The sequence below is a fragment of the Triturus cristatus genome, chromosome 6, assembly GCF_964204655.1.
Source record: "Triturus cristatus chromosome 6, aTriCri1.1, whole genome shotgun sequence".
Lineage (NCBI taxonomy): Eukaryota > Metazoa > Chordata > Amphibia > Caudata > Salamandridae > Triturus > Triturus cristatus.
This window is the reverse complement of record NC_140589.1, coordinates 202,128,747-202,149,103: the sequence shown is the minus strand read 5'-3', so window position 1 is coordinate 202,149,103 and position 20,357 is coordinate 202,128,747. Positions and strand designations below refer to the sequence as shown.

At 47.9% G+C, this 20,357-nt stretch overlaps 1 protein-coding gene across 1 annotated transcript in view; it reads right to left on the bottom strand.

Moving 5' to 3' along the window:
- CDC5L (cell division cycle 5 like) overlaps window positions 1–20,357 on the bottom strand; it is a 211,680-nt gene that overhangs the window by 51,724 nt on the left and 139,599 nt on the right. The window contains exon 13 of the mRNA XM_085610524.1: window positions 19,996–20,241. Coding sequence (XP_085466650.1) covers window positions 19,996–20,241 — 246 coding nt within the window. The remainder of the gene's footprint in view (window positions 1–19,995; window positions 20,242–20,357) is intronic.

The following is a 20,357-nucleotide window of genomic DNA, read 5'->3' as shown; positions in this document are numbered from 1 at the left end:
AGGAGCACTGAGTGCCATAGCTGCCTCACCCAGAGGTGTGTTATAAGCATGAACATCATAGACACTGGTCTCATCTTCTTTACTACATACAGTATCAGTGGAAGTGGTGGAACAGCATATACAAATACCACTGATCGAAATACCCTTGAAGTACCTGAGGGCTGATCTTCCACTCGTGTGTTTATTAATGAGTTCTTATGAGCAGGGCTACAAAGCTGTTGCTCTCTCTGGGGATGCGTTTAACTTATACAAAGACTTAATGGCGAATGATCCAGTAGCAAATAGCTTCAGCTAGCTTAGACAACTCAGGTAGCTGGTGACTCCATGCTTTTATGGGAAATAATACATTGTGGTCAAGTTGTCAGTCTGAATGAGAATGGTCTTGGTGTGAATCAGTTTGTCAAATGGTTTGAACTGCAATCAATTCTAGATGTATATGTAATCTCTTGTTGAGGAAACCATAGGCCTTGACCTGTGAGGTGTCACAAATGTGCTCCCTACTCCATAAGGGAGGTGCCTGTGGTAAAAGTCACTTAAGGCTGGGGGTTGAGAAATGACCTGCCTAATAATGAATTGTTGTTGAGCCACCATAGAAGGTTGAGCTAAACTTTGGGCTCCAGCAATACCAGAACCTCCCACTGCCCAGTCGAGTGGAACCACAGTCTAGCCAGACACTCCAGTAGTGGATGTATGTTTAATCGACCACTTGCAACTATTTTGATGCCACCATTCCTAACAGCTTCAGGATGTACTCACTGTTAAGAGGGTGCAAAGCCTGGCAAAGGGAAAGCAGCCTTTGAAAAACATCACTTTTGATGCTGGGGTAGACCTTGCTTGTTACTGTCCCCACTGGAACAGATTGTAAACCCTAGCCTGTGAAGGAAAGACCCTGCTTGTTGAGTGTGAGACACTGCTTTGGCCTGTTGCTCTTTGCCAGCCAGTTGTTGAATACATTAATGACAACTGTCTTGAATGGGTTAGCTCACAGTGGTACAGCAACTAAAATGTTACAAATATTTGAATACAAAAAATGCTGTGAGCAGCTCCACAAAGTTGCAGGGGTAGTTTCCATGCCTGTGTTCTACTTGTCTTATATTGCTGTTAAGACTGTTTTGCTGGTGGCAGAATGGCTCATACATACAATGTAGCCTCGGAACATTGGACCAAAAGAATCACTTTGCTTCGTAGATACACTGCAACCACTGCTAAATATTTCACAAAAATCCATGGGGGATTTTGTAACCCCAACAGGCAGCACTTTGAAATGTTAGTGTTTGCCATTTGGCCCAAATCTGAGATACTGGTGGGTGTGCTGGGTGAATGTAGATGCTGAAGTAGGCATCTGTGAAATACAGGGTCACTATGATGTCCTCCACACGAAGCAGAGGAATGACATTGTTAGACCTGCCATCCTTAGGGTGGTCTTCCCACAAACATTTTGCCTGTTTACCTCCACCTTTTGCTGTATCTTTTTGTTGGACTTAGGACTCTGAGTACTTTACCACTGCTGACCAGTGCTGAATTGCATGTGCTGCTCCCATAAAGATATACCAAAGGGGATTATGGACGGAGCATTTGAGCAAATCAAACACTCACCCCCAGTCAACTGATCTGGGTTTAACCCATCACCGTTCTTTAGCACACTCTGCCACCCCAGTTCAGACATGGCCATATGCAAATCAGTCTGACCCTGTGCCTCATGGGAACAGTCCAGCCCGAACTGCCAAGCCAGGTCTTCCCTGGACCGGAAACAAGCATCCTGGGACCGGTTTCGGGTCCATAACCCTCATCAGCCAGGCTATCTTGAATCCAGTGGGAAAGTGAGCAAGGGACCCATGTCTAGGCATACCCTGCCAACTTAGGGCAAACAAAGCGATACCAAAGGGGATGATGGACGGCGCGTTTGAGCAAATCAAACACTCACCCCCAGTCAACTGATCTGGGTTTAATCCATCATCATTCTTTAGCTCACTCCACCACCCCAGTTCAGACATGGCCATATGCAAATCAGTCTGACCCTGTGCCTCATGGGAACAGTCCAGCCCGAACTGCCAAGCCATGTCTACCCTGGACCGGAAACAAGCATCCTGGGACCGGTTTCGGGTTCATAACCCTCATCAGCCAGGCTATCTTAAATCCAGTGGCAAAGTGAGCAAGGGACCCACGTCTGGGCATACCCTGCCAACTTAGGGCGAACAAAGCGATACCGACTGATTTGCATATGGCTGGGTTCAAACTGGAACAGCACGGTGAGCAAAAAAACGATGGATTTAGGCCCAGATCGCTGTACTGGGGCGAATGTATGACATTGTTCTGCATTCTGTCCATCAACTGTTGTTTTTGCATTTGTCCCCCCGAGTGGGAAGGGTATGCCCAGACGTGGGCCCCGTGCTCTCCATGCCACTGGAATCAAGCTATCCTGACTGAAGAGGGGTGAAACCCCGAAACCGGTCCTAGGATGCTTGTTTCCAGTCCACGGAGGACCTGGCTTGGCAGTTCGGGCTGGACTGTTCCCATGAGGCACAGGGTCAAGACTGATTTGCATATGGCTGGGTTCAAACTGGAACGGCATGGTGAGCAAAAAAACGATGGATTTAGGCCCAGATCTCTGTACTGTGGTGCATGTATGACATTGTTCTGCATTCTGTCCATCAACTGTTGTTTTTGCAGCTGCCCTAAATATGGCTACATTGGTGTATACCTGATTAGCATATTTAGTTTACTTATAAGTCTCTTGCAAAGTGCTATGCCATATACGCAGGGCATGTAATCTAAATGCTACTAGTAGGCCTGCAGTACTGGTTAGGTCACCCACACAAGTAGCCTTTCAAACCTGTCTAAGGCCTGCCACTGCAAGGCCTCTGTGTACAGTTTACTGCCACTTCGACTTGGCATTTAAAACCATTAGCCAAGCCATAAACATCCCTTTTATTACACATATGTGACCCCTGAGGCAGGCCCTATCTAGCCCTAAAGGGAGGGTGCTGTATAACTAAAAGGTAGGACATGTACTTTTAAGTTTTACATGTCCTGGTAGTGACAAACCACTAAATTCGTGTTCACTACTGTAAGGCCTACTCCTCTAATAGGCTAGCATTGGGAATTCCTTAAAACACATTTATGCTGTAATTCCTGATTAGAAATGAGTAGCTGAATCATGTTTCATATCTTTGGAATGGTACTAAATCCTCTTTGCTGGTGAAGTTGGATTTAACATTACTGTTTTAGAAATTCCAATTTTAGAAGTGGACATTTCTCCGCTCTTACTGCTCTGAATGCCTTGCAGCCTGTCTCCAATACACTTCTGGGATGGGTGACAACTATACTTTATGCATTCCCTCTAGACATCCACAAACACAAGAAGGGTGGGTGTGACAGAGAAGAAATAAGTTACTAAGCTGTAACTGTAGTTCTCCAGTATTGGAAGCGGTCATAGATTCACATGCTTGAATTATTCCCTGTCGTCATGATGGGGGTCGCCGGTACCTTAAAATAGTATTAGTAGTAGCAGTAGCAGAGTACAGTGCTAGGTATAGACTAGAAAGGCCTAGGCCTCTTAGTTTATTAACCTATCCTAGTCATTATTAAAAAAGAGACCAAAAAGTTTTTCCTTAACCAATCAGCATGAATCACCCTGTAGAAACACTCCAGAGAAGCTCTTTACCTCAGATTTTCGAGCACAAGTACTAATTTGAATATGCTGAATTAAACAAGGTGAGCTTCCCCTGGGGAGGAGGGTGGGTTGCATGGAAATCTATGAAAGCTTCCAATACTGGAGAACGACAGTTACAGGTAAGTAACTTATTTCTTACTCCAGTATTGGAACTTTCATAGATTCACATGCTTGAATCAGAATAGCAAGCAGTTGAGTAGTACATTTACCATAGCCTTGAAAAAACTTAATAGGAACATACATCAGAATAACCTGCAAACAGCCATTGAAGCAATATAATAGACACATTAAATGGTTTTCCTTACTGAAATGTGATACAGTTAAAGAGGTAGACAAGGGTGGCTCACCTTAATGGAATAGATACCGACAAACTGCTTGACCCACCGCTGTGACATTTAGAACTTGAATCCAGGCAGCAGTGTCGTGTAATAACGGGTCTATTCTTCCACGTTGCAGCGTGGCAAATCTTAAGAAGTGACACTTCCGCAAATAAAGCTGCAGATGTTGAGACAGCCCTCGTGGAATGGGCTCGGGCTTGTGAAGACCGAGGTCTGCCTGCCTTGTGATGACAAAATCAAAATTGTATGGCACTTGCGATCCATCTAGAAATACTCAATTGGAGAGCAGGAAACCTTTTCTTGACGCACTGTATGCGACAAATAATTGAGAAGTCTTTCGGAAAGCTTGTGTCCTATCTAGATAAGACTTTAGGCAACGTTTGACATCCAATAAATGCAGAGCTCTGTCTGCAGATGTTGTTGGATTCGGGAAGAAAGTCTTTAGTACCACCGGCTCGTTAAGGTGGAAGTCAGATGGAAAATTTGGGAATTAATTTTGTATTTGTGCAGAGCAGAATTCCATCTGTCTTGAATTGCAAGAAGGGTTCCTCTATTACAAAATGCTGAATCTCACTGACACGTCTGGCTGAGGTCAAGGCAAAGAGTAAAGCCAACTTCTATGACAGGAACTTGATTTCCGCTGTGTGAATTGGTTCGAAAGGGGATTTCATTAATTGTAAAAGAACTGTGTTAAACTGCCAGGGTGGAGGTCTTATAGGAGGAAACACTCGAAACAGCCCTTTGAGAAACTCTTGATTTACTCTAGAAGGCAACAAAGGTAGAGAGGAGAGTGATCTTCTGTAATGGGAAATGGCCGCTAAGTGAACCTTTATTGAGTTATGTGCCAAACCTGATTTTGCTAGATTTAAGAGGTAAGGTATGACCTGCTCTGGAGAGGACGACAGTGGATGTAAACCCTCTTGATGACACCAGATGCAGAAACACTTCCATTTGAGGCGGTACATTTTGTTGGTACTGTCCACCGTAGCTTTGGCTAATATACTCCGGCATTCGTTGGAAATGTTCAGGTGCGGGAACTCATTTTATTTAGGAGCCATGCCGACAAATGCATGTCCCTGAGGTCCGGGTGTAGGATCTGCCCCTGGTTCATGTGAGACCTATGATAGAAGAAGCAGTCCTGTGTACCAGTGTTGAAGTGGCCACGCAGGAGCAATGAGGATCAGTTTGCATGGTTCGATCTTCAGCTTTCTCAGGACTCTTAAAAGAGGAGAAACAAGAGGAAAAGCGTAAGCAAAGATGCCAAATCATGCAATTGAAAAGAAATTCCCCCATGACCCCTGTTGGGGACGCCAACTTGCATAGTACCGGTATTTGCGGTTCTGGGGAGTTGCGAACAGGTCCAAGTCTGGTGTGCCCCAGCGTAGGAATATGTTTGTCAGGGTTTGCTGGTGCAGTTCCCATTCATGACACGATGTTGCAAGCCTGCTTAGTGTGTCCGCAATCGTGTTCTGACATCCCAGAACATGTTTTGCTCTGAGGCAGATTCTATGATCTATGGCCCATTCCCACAACTTTTGTGCTCCCCTGGAGAGATGGCGAGATTTTGTGACGCCCTGCTTGTTTATATAGTGCATCATTGTGGTATTGTCCGTCCGGACTAGCACTGATTAATCTCGTATCCTGGGAAGAAAAGCCTGGAGGGCTAGATGCACCGCCTTTAGTTCCAGTAAATTTATGTGGGATTGAGTTTGAGCCTGATGCTACTTGCCCCTTACTTGGAAGCTCTTGAAGGTAAGCTCCCCATTCTTCTAAGGACGCATCTGTTGTGATTACTAATGGTGCGGCCTCTTGCTGCAAGGACATCCCTATCGACAGATGGTTTTTGTCTACCCACCACTCTAGGGCTTTCACCATGTGTGGAGTTACTTTGATGATGTCGAAGGAGCCTATTAGCTGTACCCACTGCTTGTCCAGCTTCTCCTGAAATGGGTTCATCCTGAGACGACAGAAAGGGATCAGTGGTATGCATGACGACATCATTCCTAAAAGAGATTTGAAAAGACGGACCAAAAGAGACTTTTTTCTTTTGATGGACTTTGCCAGAATGAGAAACCGCAACTGGCGTTCCTCTGCAGGATATGCTTTTAAGTAGACCGTGTCCTGCTGGGCTCCTAGGAAGACAATCTTTTGTGACTGATGTAGATTGAACTTCTGTTGATTGATAGTAAGACCCAATCTCCTGAAGAGAGTTGTGCAGGCCTTTGTGGATCTTCTTGCTGCTCGCTCGGAAAGAGCCTTGATGAGCCAGTCGTCCAGATATGGGAAGACTTGATGTTGCTGTTGTCTGAGAAAAGCTGCGACCGGAGCTTGGAACTTTGTAAAAATCCCGGGCGCAGACTTGAGACCAAAAATGGAAGCACTCTGAATTGGTAGTGGCGACCGGCTACCACAAATCTCTGGTATTTTCTGTGTTTTGGGTGAATAGGTATATAGAAGTAGGCATCTTGGAGGTCTAGCATTGCCATGAAATCGCGCTGGTTTAGGAGCTTTAGTACCTTCTGCAATGTTATCATTCTGAATTATTGCTTTTTCAAATACAGACTGAGGTTCTAGAGGTCCAAAATTGGTCGCCACTGCCTTAACTTCTTTCTGATCAAGAAGAAATGGGAGTAGAAACCTGTGCCCCTGCTTTGGGACCTTCTCTATCGCCCGTTTGTACAGTATGTTGCTGACCTCTTGCTGAAGAGCCTTGAGATGCTTGTGGTGGGAGGGTTGTCGGCAGTTTTTGAATAAATTCTAGCATGTGTCTGAATTGTACTAGGCGTAGAACCCACTAGTCCGTAGTATTGGTTCGCCACTGGTGGAGGTAGTAGGAAATGTTGCCACACAGGCGGGCGGGATGAGTTTGAAACGATTGAGTTGAGTAAGGGGAAAGGAGAGATGAAGCCGGAGCCTGAGGCATATCATTGTCAGCGGCTAGTATCTTTGCCAGCCCATGGTGTCTTTCCTCTATTTGTTTGGACATAGGATGTTTGAGGTGGCTCTCTTTGCTGGAATCGAGGTCGGTATGACTGGGATGCAGAAGAATAAGCTGGATATAGGTATTCTTGATACCCTCCTCTGTAGGATGGCTGACTGCTTCCCTTTAACCCTCGGAAAGGAGCTTTCCAGAACTGCAACGTCCCCAAAGACTTGCCGTATCTGTGTCCGCCCTGATGGTTTTTAGGGCTTCCTCTACATGGCTGCCAAAAAGAGCTTCTCCATCATATGGAAGGTCCAAGATCCGGTTCTAAACCTCAGAACAGAATGAGGTGGCTTTGAGTCATCCCTGCTTTCGCAAGACTGCCGCTCCAGCTAGTTGCCTAAAACCTGTCACAGCAACATCCATGGCTGAATCTGTTATTTTATTGGATGCGCTCTCTCCTTCATGCAATATCTTTTTTGCTTCCTCCTTAGCGTCTTCCAGGAGTTGGTTACTATAGGAAGCAATGTCATACCACATCTGGCGATCATAACGCCCTAAGATCGCCAGGGAGTTTGCTGCCTTTACTGTAAGTGCTGACATTGCCGAAAACCTTTTCCCAAATGAATTGCGACATCTGCCCTCTCTGTCCGGAGGTGCCGAAAGAGGATTTTTTGAGCGGCCTTCATTACAACAGAGTCCGGTTTTGGGTGACCTGTGAGGTACGCTGGGGCATCATCTGTTGTCTTATATTTGTTATCCAGACGTCGGAGCACCGCTGGCACAGAGGCTGGGTTTTTCATTATTCTAAGACCTTTATCCCAGATGTAATCAATTATGGGAATAGCTCTGACAGACTTACGAACTGGCTCTTTGAAATTGTATAAGAAACAGTCAGCTTGTTTCGAAGGCATTGGTATAGCAAACCTTTTCGCCGCACGCTTCAACAAATTGTGAAATCCCCCAATATCCTCTGGTGGGGAATGTACCAGAGGAGGTGTTGGTGAGGCAGGTGAAGACATTCTGTAATCGTCCCAATCAGTTGTGGCTTCGTCGATGGCAAAGACGTCGTCAACGCTGGTGACTGCCCCGTCGTCGACGGTAGTGTTTAAGTCGATGGTGGCATGCTCGACAACAGTGATATCCTCGGAGGAGCCTAGCGCTTGACCAAGATGGCCGCGTGAGCTTTGAGCTCCCGAGACCCTCGTGCCCTCCGTCGACTATCCTGTCTCTAATCCTGTTTGCATGCATGGCATCGTGCAGATGACTAGTCAGGGAGGCGATTGATGCTACCCGCGGTCGGATCGCCCACCGGGAACCGGAGTTATGCATGGCGGAAGATTGAGGCCTATCTCCGAAGGATGCCAGGGGCTGGAGTTGGCAGGATGCCCGACCTCTAATTGAACAACAGCGGCCAGGCGAGGTGTTTACTACCGGACGGAGGTCTACATCCTTTCACTTTCACGCCCTTTGTTGGCCCTGCCCAGGGAGTGCTCTCGGCTGCCTTATTATTTGTACGCTCTGCACGCTACTCTGGTGGCCCATCGCAGGACTGCGCACTCCTGCCTCCTTTCGCTGAGAGAGGGTCGTCCTGATTGAACCGACCTGCTTGAGCCAACCATGTCGGGCAAAGCAGAGGTGGATCGGCCGAAGCCTAAGGCCACCAGGCGGGGAGCCTATACTCAGGCCAATAATATGGACCGCTACGCCCAGCAGAAGGGGTCACCGGGTGGACCGAGCCAGTCGCCGGATGCACAGAAGGCTGCCTCACCCTTGGCCCTGGAGCTCTCGCTCCAGGATGTCATGGGCGCGCTCGACGGACTGCAGACTTCGATTGGGAGACAGTTTGATGCCCTGGCGCACAAAGTGGATGCCATCTTGGTGGACGTTAATCTGATCCGTGCGGATTTGGGCAAAACGAACGAACGAGTTAAAACCCTGGACCTCAAGACCACGGGCCTCGCTGATGATGTCTCGGAACTACAGACCGAGGTCCGTAAGTTGCGGACCGAGATTGATCTCGCCGTCCGTCGGCTGGAGGACTTTGAGAGCCGGGCCAGGCGCAACAACGTGCGTGTTATCGGGGTCCCGGAGTCCTCGGACGAGACTTCTGTAGACCTGCTAGTGGAGGACTTGGTGCTTAACCATCTGCAGCCTAAGGGTCTTGGAAAGTTTTTCGCAGTTGAGAGGGCCCATAGGGTGCCAGGTGGTAGGCCCAAGGTGGGAGCCCCACCGAGGCCGATTGTCGCCCGGCTCTTTCATTTTCGAGATCGGGACGCTATCCTGCAAGCATCGAGGGTGACGGGCCCGGTCCCCTTCCAGAACGCTTCGGTGAATTTCTATCCTGATTTTACCCAGCAGGTGAAGAGGCAGAGGCAGGGCTTCCTGGGGGTGAAGAGGCGGCTTCGGGAGAGGGAACTGAAATATGCCATGCTCTTCCCTGCTAGACTACGTGTGGTGTACGAAGACCGAACATTCTTTTTTGAGTCGCCTGTCATGGCCGAGGAATGGCTGGACGCTCTGCCCCGACGACGGACGGGAGAGGACACTGCCGCAGACGGGGACAGTGGCCGGGATGAACAAGGTTGATGTCTTCGGAACCGGACTGACTCGATTTGACTCTAGTTAATGACTTGAACAGAATGCAGTAAATACGGAGGGTTGTGGGAGGACGAGGGGAGCTCTTTCCTCCCTTAGGGTACTTTTTGTAGATTTTGGGTTCGGTAGGGCGACAGGCACACTGCAAGTTGGGGGGGGCTTTGTAAGCTGCAGCAGGGGTGCAGGGTGGGGGGGGATAGTTGGGATTCTGGGTTCGTTGTTGGGGGGTTTGTTTCTGCAAGGCGTATTGATTATTTTCAGGGCTGTTCCATGGTGGCTCTTCGGGTGTGGGGTGGGCCTCCTTACGTTTGGGGATGGGGGGGTAGGGGTTTAAGTGTTATTAGCTGGAATGTTAATGGTTTGGGGGATCGCATTAAGCGCGGGATTGTTTTGCAATTCTTGAAACGGTCATTACCGGAAGTCGCCCCACTGCAGGAGACGCACCTTATAGGTAACATGTGCTATGCTCTTAATAGGAAGGGTTATAAATTCATAGCACATTCGGGATTCTCCTCTGGGTCCAGGGGTGTGGGCATCCTAGTCAGAGCCTCGCTACCATTTGAGGTGGACTCCACCATTGTTGACGATAGGGGGAGGTTTGTGGCGGTGGCGGGGCGGTGGGAAGGAAGAACTTTGGTTTTAGTTTCGGTTTATGTCCCGCCGGCCCTGCAGGCCTCCACGTTTACAGATCTGGGTAGGGCTTTGCTGGATCTCCCGGGGGGTGTGCTGGTGGTGGGGGGTGACTTCAATGCTGTCGGCTCTGGGCTGCTGGATAGATACCCGCCCAGAGACACAGGGGGGGCTCAGAAGTGGCTTCCAGACTTTCTTGACACACTTGGCCTGATAGACTGCTGGAGGCTCCTGCACCCCGCACAGAGCCAATACACCTTCCACTCCGGAGCGCATGGTAGCCTCTTTAGGATTGATTACCTGCTCACTCTGGCTGCGCACGCCTCTATGGTATCCGAGGCCAGGCACATGGCGCGTGGTATATCGGACCATTCGCCAGTGTGGGTCAGGCTGGATGTTGGCCGTGAGGGAGGGGGAAGAGTGGCTCCTATTAACCCTTGGTACTTCCGAGACCCCAAGATGCGCAGCGCACTGGTGAAGACAGTTAAAAAAAAATTCAAGGATAATCAGGGATCCGTGGACTCGGCAGTGTCGCTGTGGGAAGCGTTCAAGACCGTGCTGCGCGGGGAGGCTCTCTCCCTTGTAGTGGCGGGTAAGCGGCGGAGAGATGGCGAGGTCATGCAGGTTGAGGAGGAGATTGTGGCTTTGGAGGGAGCGCTAGAGGAGGAGGTTACAGAGGCCTCACTGCATGAGCTGACCTTGAAGCAAGCAGAGTATAAGGACCTGGTGACGAATGTCGCTAAGACCCTCAGTAGGGAACAGCAGGGCCGCTTGTATGATGTTGGTGACAAGGCCGGGAAACTCCTAGCTTGGCTGGACAAAAAAGAACGGGTTAATAGAGTAGTGCCGGAGTTGACGGGAGAGGGGGGGAGAGGTGATTGTGGAACCTGAGAGGATTGTGCAGTGCTTCATGGACTATTTCCGTATGGTTTATACCTCAGTGTCGGATAGGCCGCCCGAGGACTCGCGTGACCTCTTGCGTGATATCGCTTTGCCCTGTCTTTCCGACGTAGATAGGGACGATTTGGATGGAGACATAACGGTCGATGAGGTGGCGGGAGCTATCCGCGCGCTGAACTCGGGCAAGGCCTCGGGCCCGAATGGCTTGCCAATTGACCTATATAAGCTGTTTCCGGATATGGTTGCCCCTCACCTGCGCGCCATGTTCGTGGAGGCGCGGGGGAGTGGGACACTCCCGTTGGATCAGCGACTGGCGACGATTGTTGTTATACACAAAGACGGTAAACCCCGAGATAAGTGTGCCTCATATAGGCCTATCTCACTCCTTAACGCCGAGCCGAAGATTCTGGCTAAAGTCCTGGCGGCCCGATTGATCAGGGTACTTGGAGACTTGGTCCACCCTGATCAATCCGGTTTTATTCCGCATCGTAACACCGCGTTAAACCTTCGGCGCCTTCATGGCGTAATCGCCAGGGCGGGCACGCTGCGTGAACCAGCCGTTGTGGCGTCTCTCGATGCCACGATGGCCTTTGATATGGTGGAATGGGCATATTTGTGGGCGGTGCTGGCCAAGTTCGGCTTTGGCCATGGCTTTGTGAGCTGGGTGAGGTTGCTGTATGAGGGACCCCTTGCGAGTGTGGTGGTAAATGGCCGGGCGTCGACTCCGTTTCAGCTTGGGAGGGGCACTCGGCAAGGTTGCCCCCTGTCGCCATTGTTGTTCGCTATATGCTGATGACATCCTGTTGTATCTTGCCTCGCCCACGAAATCACTGATAGTGGTCTGTGACGTTCTTACATCTTTCGGTAGGAATTCAGGTCTCGTCATCAACTGGAGTAAATCGTATTTATATGTTCTGAGTGGCGAGGTTCCACCGATCCCGCGAACTTGTTCAATCCAGATCGCTCAGCAGGGCTTCGTGTATCTGGGGATCTTTATCTCCACGGACTCCGCTTTGCGGTATGAGAGGAACCTGCTCCCCCCCTGGCGCGACTGCGGCGGGATGTAGAGGGCTGGCGGAGGCTGCCGCTCTCCCTCGTTGGGCGCGCTGCCTTGTTCAAAATGAGGTCTCTTCCCTGGTTCCTCTACGCATTGCAGAATACTTTAGATTGGGTACCGGCCAAATACTTTCGGGAGATCGAAAGCCTCCAACGAACGTTGTTGTGGGACGGGCGGCCTCGAATAGCAATTGCTAAGTTGACGCTTCCATGGTATGATGGGGGTATTGCGCTTCCAGACATCCGACGCTACTATTGGGCCACCCAGCTGAGCGCGATTAATCATGGTCTCTATGGCCCTTCCCTCAGCCCTGGTTATGCCATGGATAGGTGGTTGCTGCGTGGTGGTAACTATCACAGGGCGTTGTACTCGCGGTCTCTGGACTCGTCCCTCACGGGGCCTACTGGGGTGGCGGTGCGTGTGTGGAAGATGGCAACTGACTCGCTGGGCTGGAAGGATAGGCTCACCCTCGCTACCCCGCTGTTTGAATCTGAAAGATTGGGCAGGCTTTGGCATACGAAAGATTTTGACAAATGGGACCTGATCGGCATCTCCAGGGTCGGAGATGTGCTGATAAAGGGGAGGGTGAAGTCCTTTGAAGAGTTGCAGAAGGAGTATGAGCTGGGGGCTTCCGAGTTTTTCCGCTATGTTCAGGTGCGTCATGCCCTCCGGTCAGTCCTCGTGGAGGATGAGAAGGTGCCTGAGTCTTCTCCTTTGGAGGACCGGATCCTTGATGGCCATATGCCTGAGAGCACGATCTCGCTCATCTACAAGAAATTGATAAACGTCCGGGCGGATACGCTTCTGGGGCTGCGGGACCAGTGGACTAGGGATGGACTCGAGTTGGATGATGAGGATTGGCAGTCTGCTGTTTCCTCTCCCAAGGAGGTTGCGATCCCGTCGCGTCTGAGGCTGGTGCAGCTCAAAATACTGCATCGAGTGTATGTGACGGGGCCAAGGCTGGTTCATATGGGATTCTCTGAGGGAGGCCTATGTAGGAGGGGATGCGGTATGGTGGGTACTTTCCTGCATATCATCTGGGAATGTGGTGTCATCGCCGAATTCTGGAGGAGAGTCCATGCAGTGATGGGGGAGGTGACGGGCATTGCTATGCAGCCGGAAGCGCGGTGTTGTCTCCTGAATGTCTGGGGGCCCACTGATCACGATGCGGCACAGACCCAATGGGTGACTCTGGGTAATATGGTCGCTAAGAGAGATATAGCGCGATTGTGGGGCTCCCCCCACATTGACCGCGTGGAAAGAAAATATGGATTGGAGTATGCTCAGGGAGAAGACAGTGTATTGCGCTAGAGGCCGCCCTCGGAAGTGGCACGCCATCTGGGGGCGGTGGAATCAATATAGGGGGGGGAATATGTCTTGCCCCTGATTTGGATCCCCCCGAGGAACAACTTTCTTCTTGACATTCTTTCCAGCTCAGTATATAAGATGTGATGATTAATTGACTGCTTGGGCCTCTGCTGTCCCCCTTCTTTCTCTTATCATAGAACTGTGACTGTTAGATGATTGGGGTCTGACCTCCCCTGGGGGGCTTTCACCATGGGCATTCAGTGTTTTTGCCTTGCTGGGGTTTGTTGTGTGTTTGTGTTTATTTAAAAATGGAATCTTTTCACTGCTCCTTTAATGCAATGCAATGTGGACGCTTCTTTGCCCTTCTCTGTCGAAGCTGCCGAACCTCCGGGTTGTCGGCTGAATAGCTGTGTCCAGACTCTTGAAGAAATAAAGGTTTAAAAAAAAAAAAAAAAAAAACCACAGTGATATCCTCGTCGACTTCTCTGTCAACTTTTCCGTCAACGATGGTGATAATGATGACGACGGTGTTGTCAACTTCAATTTCAACGTCGACGACACATGTTTAGTCGACGATGGGTCCACCTCCTTAGAAGATGTTGTCAAAGGAATGGTCGACGAAATCAGACCTTGCGTCGACGATGTCAAGGACATCGTCGACGATGAGAGAGCCACAGAACAAGTCGTCGACGTGCCTGAAGTGCAACCTCTAGTCGTTGACATAGTTGGAATGTTTTTCTTCACCGTCTGAGAACTCGCTGACAGGTTATCAGAAGCAGGTCTTTTAAAATTTAGTTTGAGCTCCGACGGGTGGTGTTCTTGGCTCAGAAACGTCTTTGATGGCTGTTTTTTTCTGTGAGAACCTTTGCGCTCAGAGGAAGATTCATGAAAGGACTTCTTGGCGCTTTTTGTCGGATTGTGACAAATCTCTTACCCTCTTTACAGAGTTTTTGAAAAGGTAGACTGCTCTCGGAATCTGACACAGGGTCGGACATGGTTTTCAATTCCTGGAGCCAGATAAGAAGACGTCCTTCCCTGTCTCTAAGGGTTTTGTTTGAAAAGGTGTGGCAAATCTTGCAGTCTGACGCCTTATGTGATGGGTACAGCCAGTAAATGCAGTCCTTGTGAGGGTCATCAACATACAATCTTTTTCAAGCAAGTGGCACACTCTCTTAAGAGAGCCTTCTTAGCCTTATCAGCCATAGTCCAGTCAGATTTGGTGAGCCACCAACCGATATACAGGAAATTAACTCTCCGTCTATGAAAATATAATGATATAACTGTACTTTCCTGTGGAAAAAAGCCCAAAATGTTCTTCAGATGAGAAAGCTGAGCAGAGCTCAGAGGAGACTCCCTTAGCACAAGGTGCGGTAGAAAATCCGAGGTACAGAGCTTCTCTTTGGAGTATTCTAGAGGGCGATTAATGCGGATTGGTTAAGGAAAAACTTTGGCCTCTTTTTTTAATAATGATTATGCTAGGTATAGACTAGAACGTTTATTAACCTATCTCTACTACTACTAATAATATTTTAAGGTACCGGGGACTCCCATAATGACGACAGGGAATAATTCAAGCATGTGAATCTATGAAAGTTCCAATATGGGAGCAACTCATCTGCATTCATCTACATTCTGATAGCTCTTCCTGCGCAGGAAGAGGGGGAGGGAGCGGACACACCTGAATAGGCAGTGTCCTGTTTACCACACAAAGGGTGTGTTAACCCCCCGCAGGTAGCCTAGCAGAATGGGTTGGGATGAAAGAGGATCAGTGCACTTCAAGGGCCGGCTTTGATGTCACCCCCACTTCAAAGAGTACTGGACCGCTGACTATCAAGAAAGTACACTACTGGACAAGTAAAGAACTCTGCCAGGAATAAGGACTGCTGTTATACAAGGATTACCACTCTGACTGCTGCTCTGAAGGAACTGATTTCTGCTTTGCTGAGCTGCCCTGATGATCGCTGCCCTGCATAGGTGAAGAACTGGACCCATCTCACTTAAACCCAGAGTGACTCCCGTTCTGAAGTCTCAGGGCCATCAAAGACTTCCTGCAACGCTGCAACAGCACCTGGTCTCTGCCATCTGTGAGCCCTGCCCTGCTAAGTGGTGTCAATCCAGTCCTGGGTCCTTGAAAGGTGATTACTGCTGTCCATCAAAATCGGCGCAGTGACAACGTTGCGCTGATCTGAACCAACGGAGTGTTCTTTGACGCCGATGCAGTGCTGAAACGAGGGCATCCGTGCGCAGCTTGACAACGTGGGTCCCAATTGCGAGGTTAGACGGTGATGCACCACCTGCATCGTAATGGGTTTAACGGCAGCGTGAGACTCGACTGCGAGGCTCGCAGACAATGCTTCAATCCGAATGCGTGAATCAGAAGAGACAAATCAATTCCTCAACGCTAATGCTTGCTCCATCCAAGGTACTTCTTCAGCTGGCCCTCCATCGCGGTCGGCCTGAATTTTGTTTTAGCCCAGCGCGACCTCAAGAAACCCCCTCAGCACTATTTGACTCCAAGTACTACTTTTTGATTTACTCTTTAAAAATTCATAATTCCGGTTCAACTTAATGGATTTTTGTGGTTTTAGTCATAAAATTATTCTCTAACTTTCTAAACCTGTGTGGAGTATTTTTGTGGTGTTTTTATTGTGTTACTGTGTGTGTGCATGTTTCTCAAATACTTCTCATATAAAATCTTAGGTAAGCCGGACTGCTCTGTGCCAAGCTACCAGAGGGTGAGCATAGGTTATCTATTATTGTGTATCTAGCTTACCCTGACTAGGATTGTGGTCCCTACTTGGACAGGGTGCATCCCTCTGCCAACTAGAGACCCAAATTCTAACAGACATACTGTAGAGGGGTCATTTTGAAATGTTTTAACTTCAAGAACGATTTAGCAGTCACAGAATGCGGATCAGTCTCCATGTACCATCTTTTTTTGAAAATGAGGAAACTTGATTGAGGAAGATGCTTACTGGGCAAGTAACATTTTCCGTTTGATGGCATCTGTGGCTGTTGATGCACATGCTTAGCACAGATTGTAAAGCGGTTTTCCTCCAAAAGCGGTGGCTAACCTGCGTGGGTTGCATTTGCTTGGAATAATGTTTGTAGACCCACTTGGCCCACATTGGCTTGTTGACGGGCCATTACATCTACCCAGTAATATTTTGTAAATGTGTGTGGTGTATTCCATGTAGCTGCCTTATGTATGTCAGCCATGGATATATTGCCTAAAAATGACAGAGGTTCCCTCCTTTCGAGTAGAGAGCGTTTGGAGGTCTAGGTAGAGTTTGTTTAGCTTTGGTGTAACAGGCTTAGATGCATTTTATAATCCAACACGAAATGCTTGCTTTAGATATGGCCCTTCCTTTATGTAGTTTTCAAAATGCAATAAAGAGTTGTTGTGTCTTCCTGAATGTTTAAGTTCTGTCAATATAATACAGGAAAGCTATTTTTAGATCCAGTGTGTGTAAAGCGGTTTCTGCAACGTTAGCAGGTTTTGGAAAGAATACTCACAACTCAATAGATTGATTTAAGTGGAAACGTGAGACCACTTTTGGCAATCATCTAGGGTTGGTACACAGTACTACTTTGTCTCTATGAAGTTGAAAGAATGGTTCTTCTAGAGTTAATGCCTGAAGCTCACTGACACATCTGAGTGAAGTGACTGCAATGAGAAAAGTAACTTTCCAGGATAGGAACTGTAGAGGGCATTAGTGAAAGGTTCAACTGATGAACCCATTAACCTTGTTAACATAATATCGATGTTCTACGCTGGTGTTGAAGGGATTCTCCATGGGCAACTCTTTTGAGACCGTCTAGAAAAGCTTTAATTACAGGAATTTTAAATATAGAGGTTTTCCCCTGTTTTAGAGATATGTAGCGACTGCCGCTAGGTGTAGTTTTATGGAAGTGAAGTCTAACCCTGAGGTTTGTCAATGTAGAAGGTAACATACAATGTCTTGAGGCTTTGCTGTCAATGGGTTAATATCCTTAGAATGGCAAAAGTGGACAAATCTTTTTTACTTTCCTGCATAGCAAGCTCTAGTAGTGGGTATTCTTGCCTCTTTAAGAATCCCCATACACTGTTTAGGTAGATTCAAGTATCCAAATTCCAAGACCTCAGGAGCCAGATTGCAAGATGGAGAGATCTGAGGTTGGGATGTCATACCGCTCCCTGGTTTTGGGTTAGCAGGTCCTGCCAGTTGGTAAGTACCTGGGGTGGAACTACTGAGAGTTCCAGCAGTGTTGTGAACCATGGTTGTCTGGGCCATGTGGGAGCCACTAGGATGATAGTGAGAGAGGTTTGCTGCAGATTGCTGATCACAAATGGAGGCACTGGGAGAGGTGGAAAAGCGTAAGCAAATATCCCTGACCAATTCATCCCCAGTGAATTGCCCTTGGACTGTGGCTGCTGGAACTTCTAGGCGAAGTTTGGGCATTTGGCATTTTCGGCCATGGCAAATAGATCTATGTTTGGGTGACCCCCATTGTTGAAAGAATGGGTGGAGAACTTGTGGATTGAGCTACCACTTGTGAACTTGTTGTCTACTGCTGAGGAGATCCGCCAAGTTGTAGTCTTATACCAGTATGTGCTCCTCTAACAGGTGAATGTGTCGGAGAGCATACCTCCAGATGGTCTGTGCTTGTGAGATAGCTAAGGTGACCTGATGCCCCCTGTTTTTGCAGATAATACATGGTAGTCATTTTGACCGTTTTGATGAGAATTACTCTGCCTGTAAGGTGTGGAAGGAATGCTTTCAGCATTAAATGAACAGCTAGCAGCTCCAGGTGACTGATATGAAGATGAGTCTGACTGAGTGTCCAGTGGCCCTGAACAGTCACCTCCTGAGAGTGATGGGTCTGTTGTTATGGTCTTCTGTGGAACTGGGTCTAGGAAAGGTCGTCCTTTTAGACGATTGTCGGAATTCCACCACTGCAGAGAGTAGCAAGCTTGACGGCTGACCAACACTAGATCTTCCATCTGGCCATTCGCTTGAGACCATTGTGGCAGGACACTAGGTATTCTAATAATAATTTGGAAGGGGAAGATATGGCAAGAGAATGGTTGGGTAGATGGTAGGACATCAAGTATCATTTTTAACAAGCATGTATCATGTGGTAGTGTGGCTGAGCAAGGAGAGGTCATATTGTACATGGGTACACCATGACTTCTTTCTCCCTATGCTGCTCATTTAAGCTTGGAAATATGGTGAGGGGCCATACTTACAATGGAACTGAACTACAGATTGGTAACTGACATCATAGGCAACTGCGCTTTATTCTCATTGCTTATTCAATGTCCCATCCAATTATTCAGTTATCTATCTATATTTTACATAATGCAGCCATGTTAAACACTAAGCTCAATCCTTCAAATGATCTGTATGTTAATTGTCCTCCTAGTTTTCTATTTCAAAATCCTTACAAATGCAACCTCCAGACTGAGCACTAGCCCCTGGAAAACATGAAAGCAACCGACCTGTAAATATTTATATTATCTAGGAAAATCACCGTTTGGATAATCACTAGTAAATTTAGGCTCAATAATTGTACCATAAATGCTAACCCTAGGCGTAGTTCGCGTAGTAGCGCTACGCGTAGCTACGCAAAGTGCACTTCGCACTACGCGAGATACGCGTAGCACTACGCGAACTGCGTAGTGTGCTGTTCGTGATGATTGCACAGTGCCGGATGCTTGTCCGCAATGTGCAATCATTGAAAACGGCATCTTGCACAGTGCGAGCGGTCGTTTTCTGCCACTCGAGTATATTTGTACTCGAGCGGCAGCTTTCTCAATGCGGACTGGTACTTTCTCATCGCAAGCTGTCGCGAGCATACGCGACCACTCGCAATGAGAAACCTGTCCTCCCCGCGTTGAGAATCTCGCCGGGAGGTTTATTTTCCACGCTCGCGATCGGCAACTTGATGTTGCTGATCGCGAACGAGGAAAAAGTTTCACCGGGATGTCATTTTGCTCGCTCGCTGTTGCCAACTTGACGTTGAGGACCGGGAGCGAGCAAAAAATGCCAACTACGCTATTCGTTTTTGCACTGCGATACGTGCAATTTGCGTAGCGTGAAGTAGCACAAACTACGCGAACGTAGCGTAGTTGTCCGCCCAGGGTTAATAAATGCATACCAACAATGACAAGCCTTCGCGTACAGTGCAACATTTTTCACTTTGAGGAGGATGCCAACATGCTTGGTTCAGCCAGCCAGTTTACTATGTTCAACAGTATATAGACAACCACCCCATCTTGTACAGTTCTATAGATATAGGAGCTGTTTTGTACAGAGGTAGTGCACCGTTAATAGACTACAGTCAGCCACAAGTAAAACTGTTTCATATCATTCAACATGGAGTCAAGAAGAATCTAGAAACAATCTGATTTGAAATGCATAAAATGTAAATACTTCTCATTCATCAGACTGGTAAATTAAAATAAAGGTATTAGCAATTAGTCACTTGATAAGCAGACTGAATTCTTAGCAATGAAAAGCGTTGTTTCAGGTTAAAAAAACTCAAGGTTTCTCTACATTCTAAAAACACATTAAATACGCCTTACCAGAAGAAGGTCTTCTTTAGAAAGTTTTTCATAAGGATTCATCTCCAGATATGCGATGTGTTCTGTGCTGGTAAACCCAGATCCTGGACCCTTGCTTTTTCTCCCACCAGCGTTATCCCCATATGGGTGATGGAGGGTATCGTAATGAAGCATCGTGATCATCTCCTTTTTAATTATCTCTTCACTTTTCTGCAAGTTTGTGAGAGGAGGCTCTACAGTCAGTGGTCTCAAGATAGTTTCATTTACCTGTGAAAATGAAAAGTAGGCTTGTATGAATTATCACAAACATCAGTGCCAATATACAGTGCAGGCTTGATTGCTATTCCATACAGGCAGCTCATGACTTACACAATGCCCTCTGA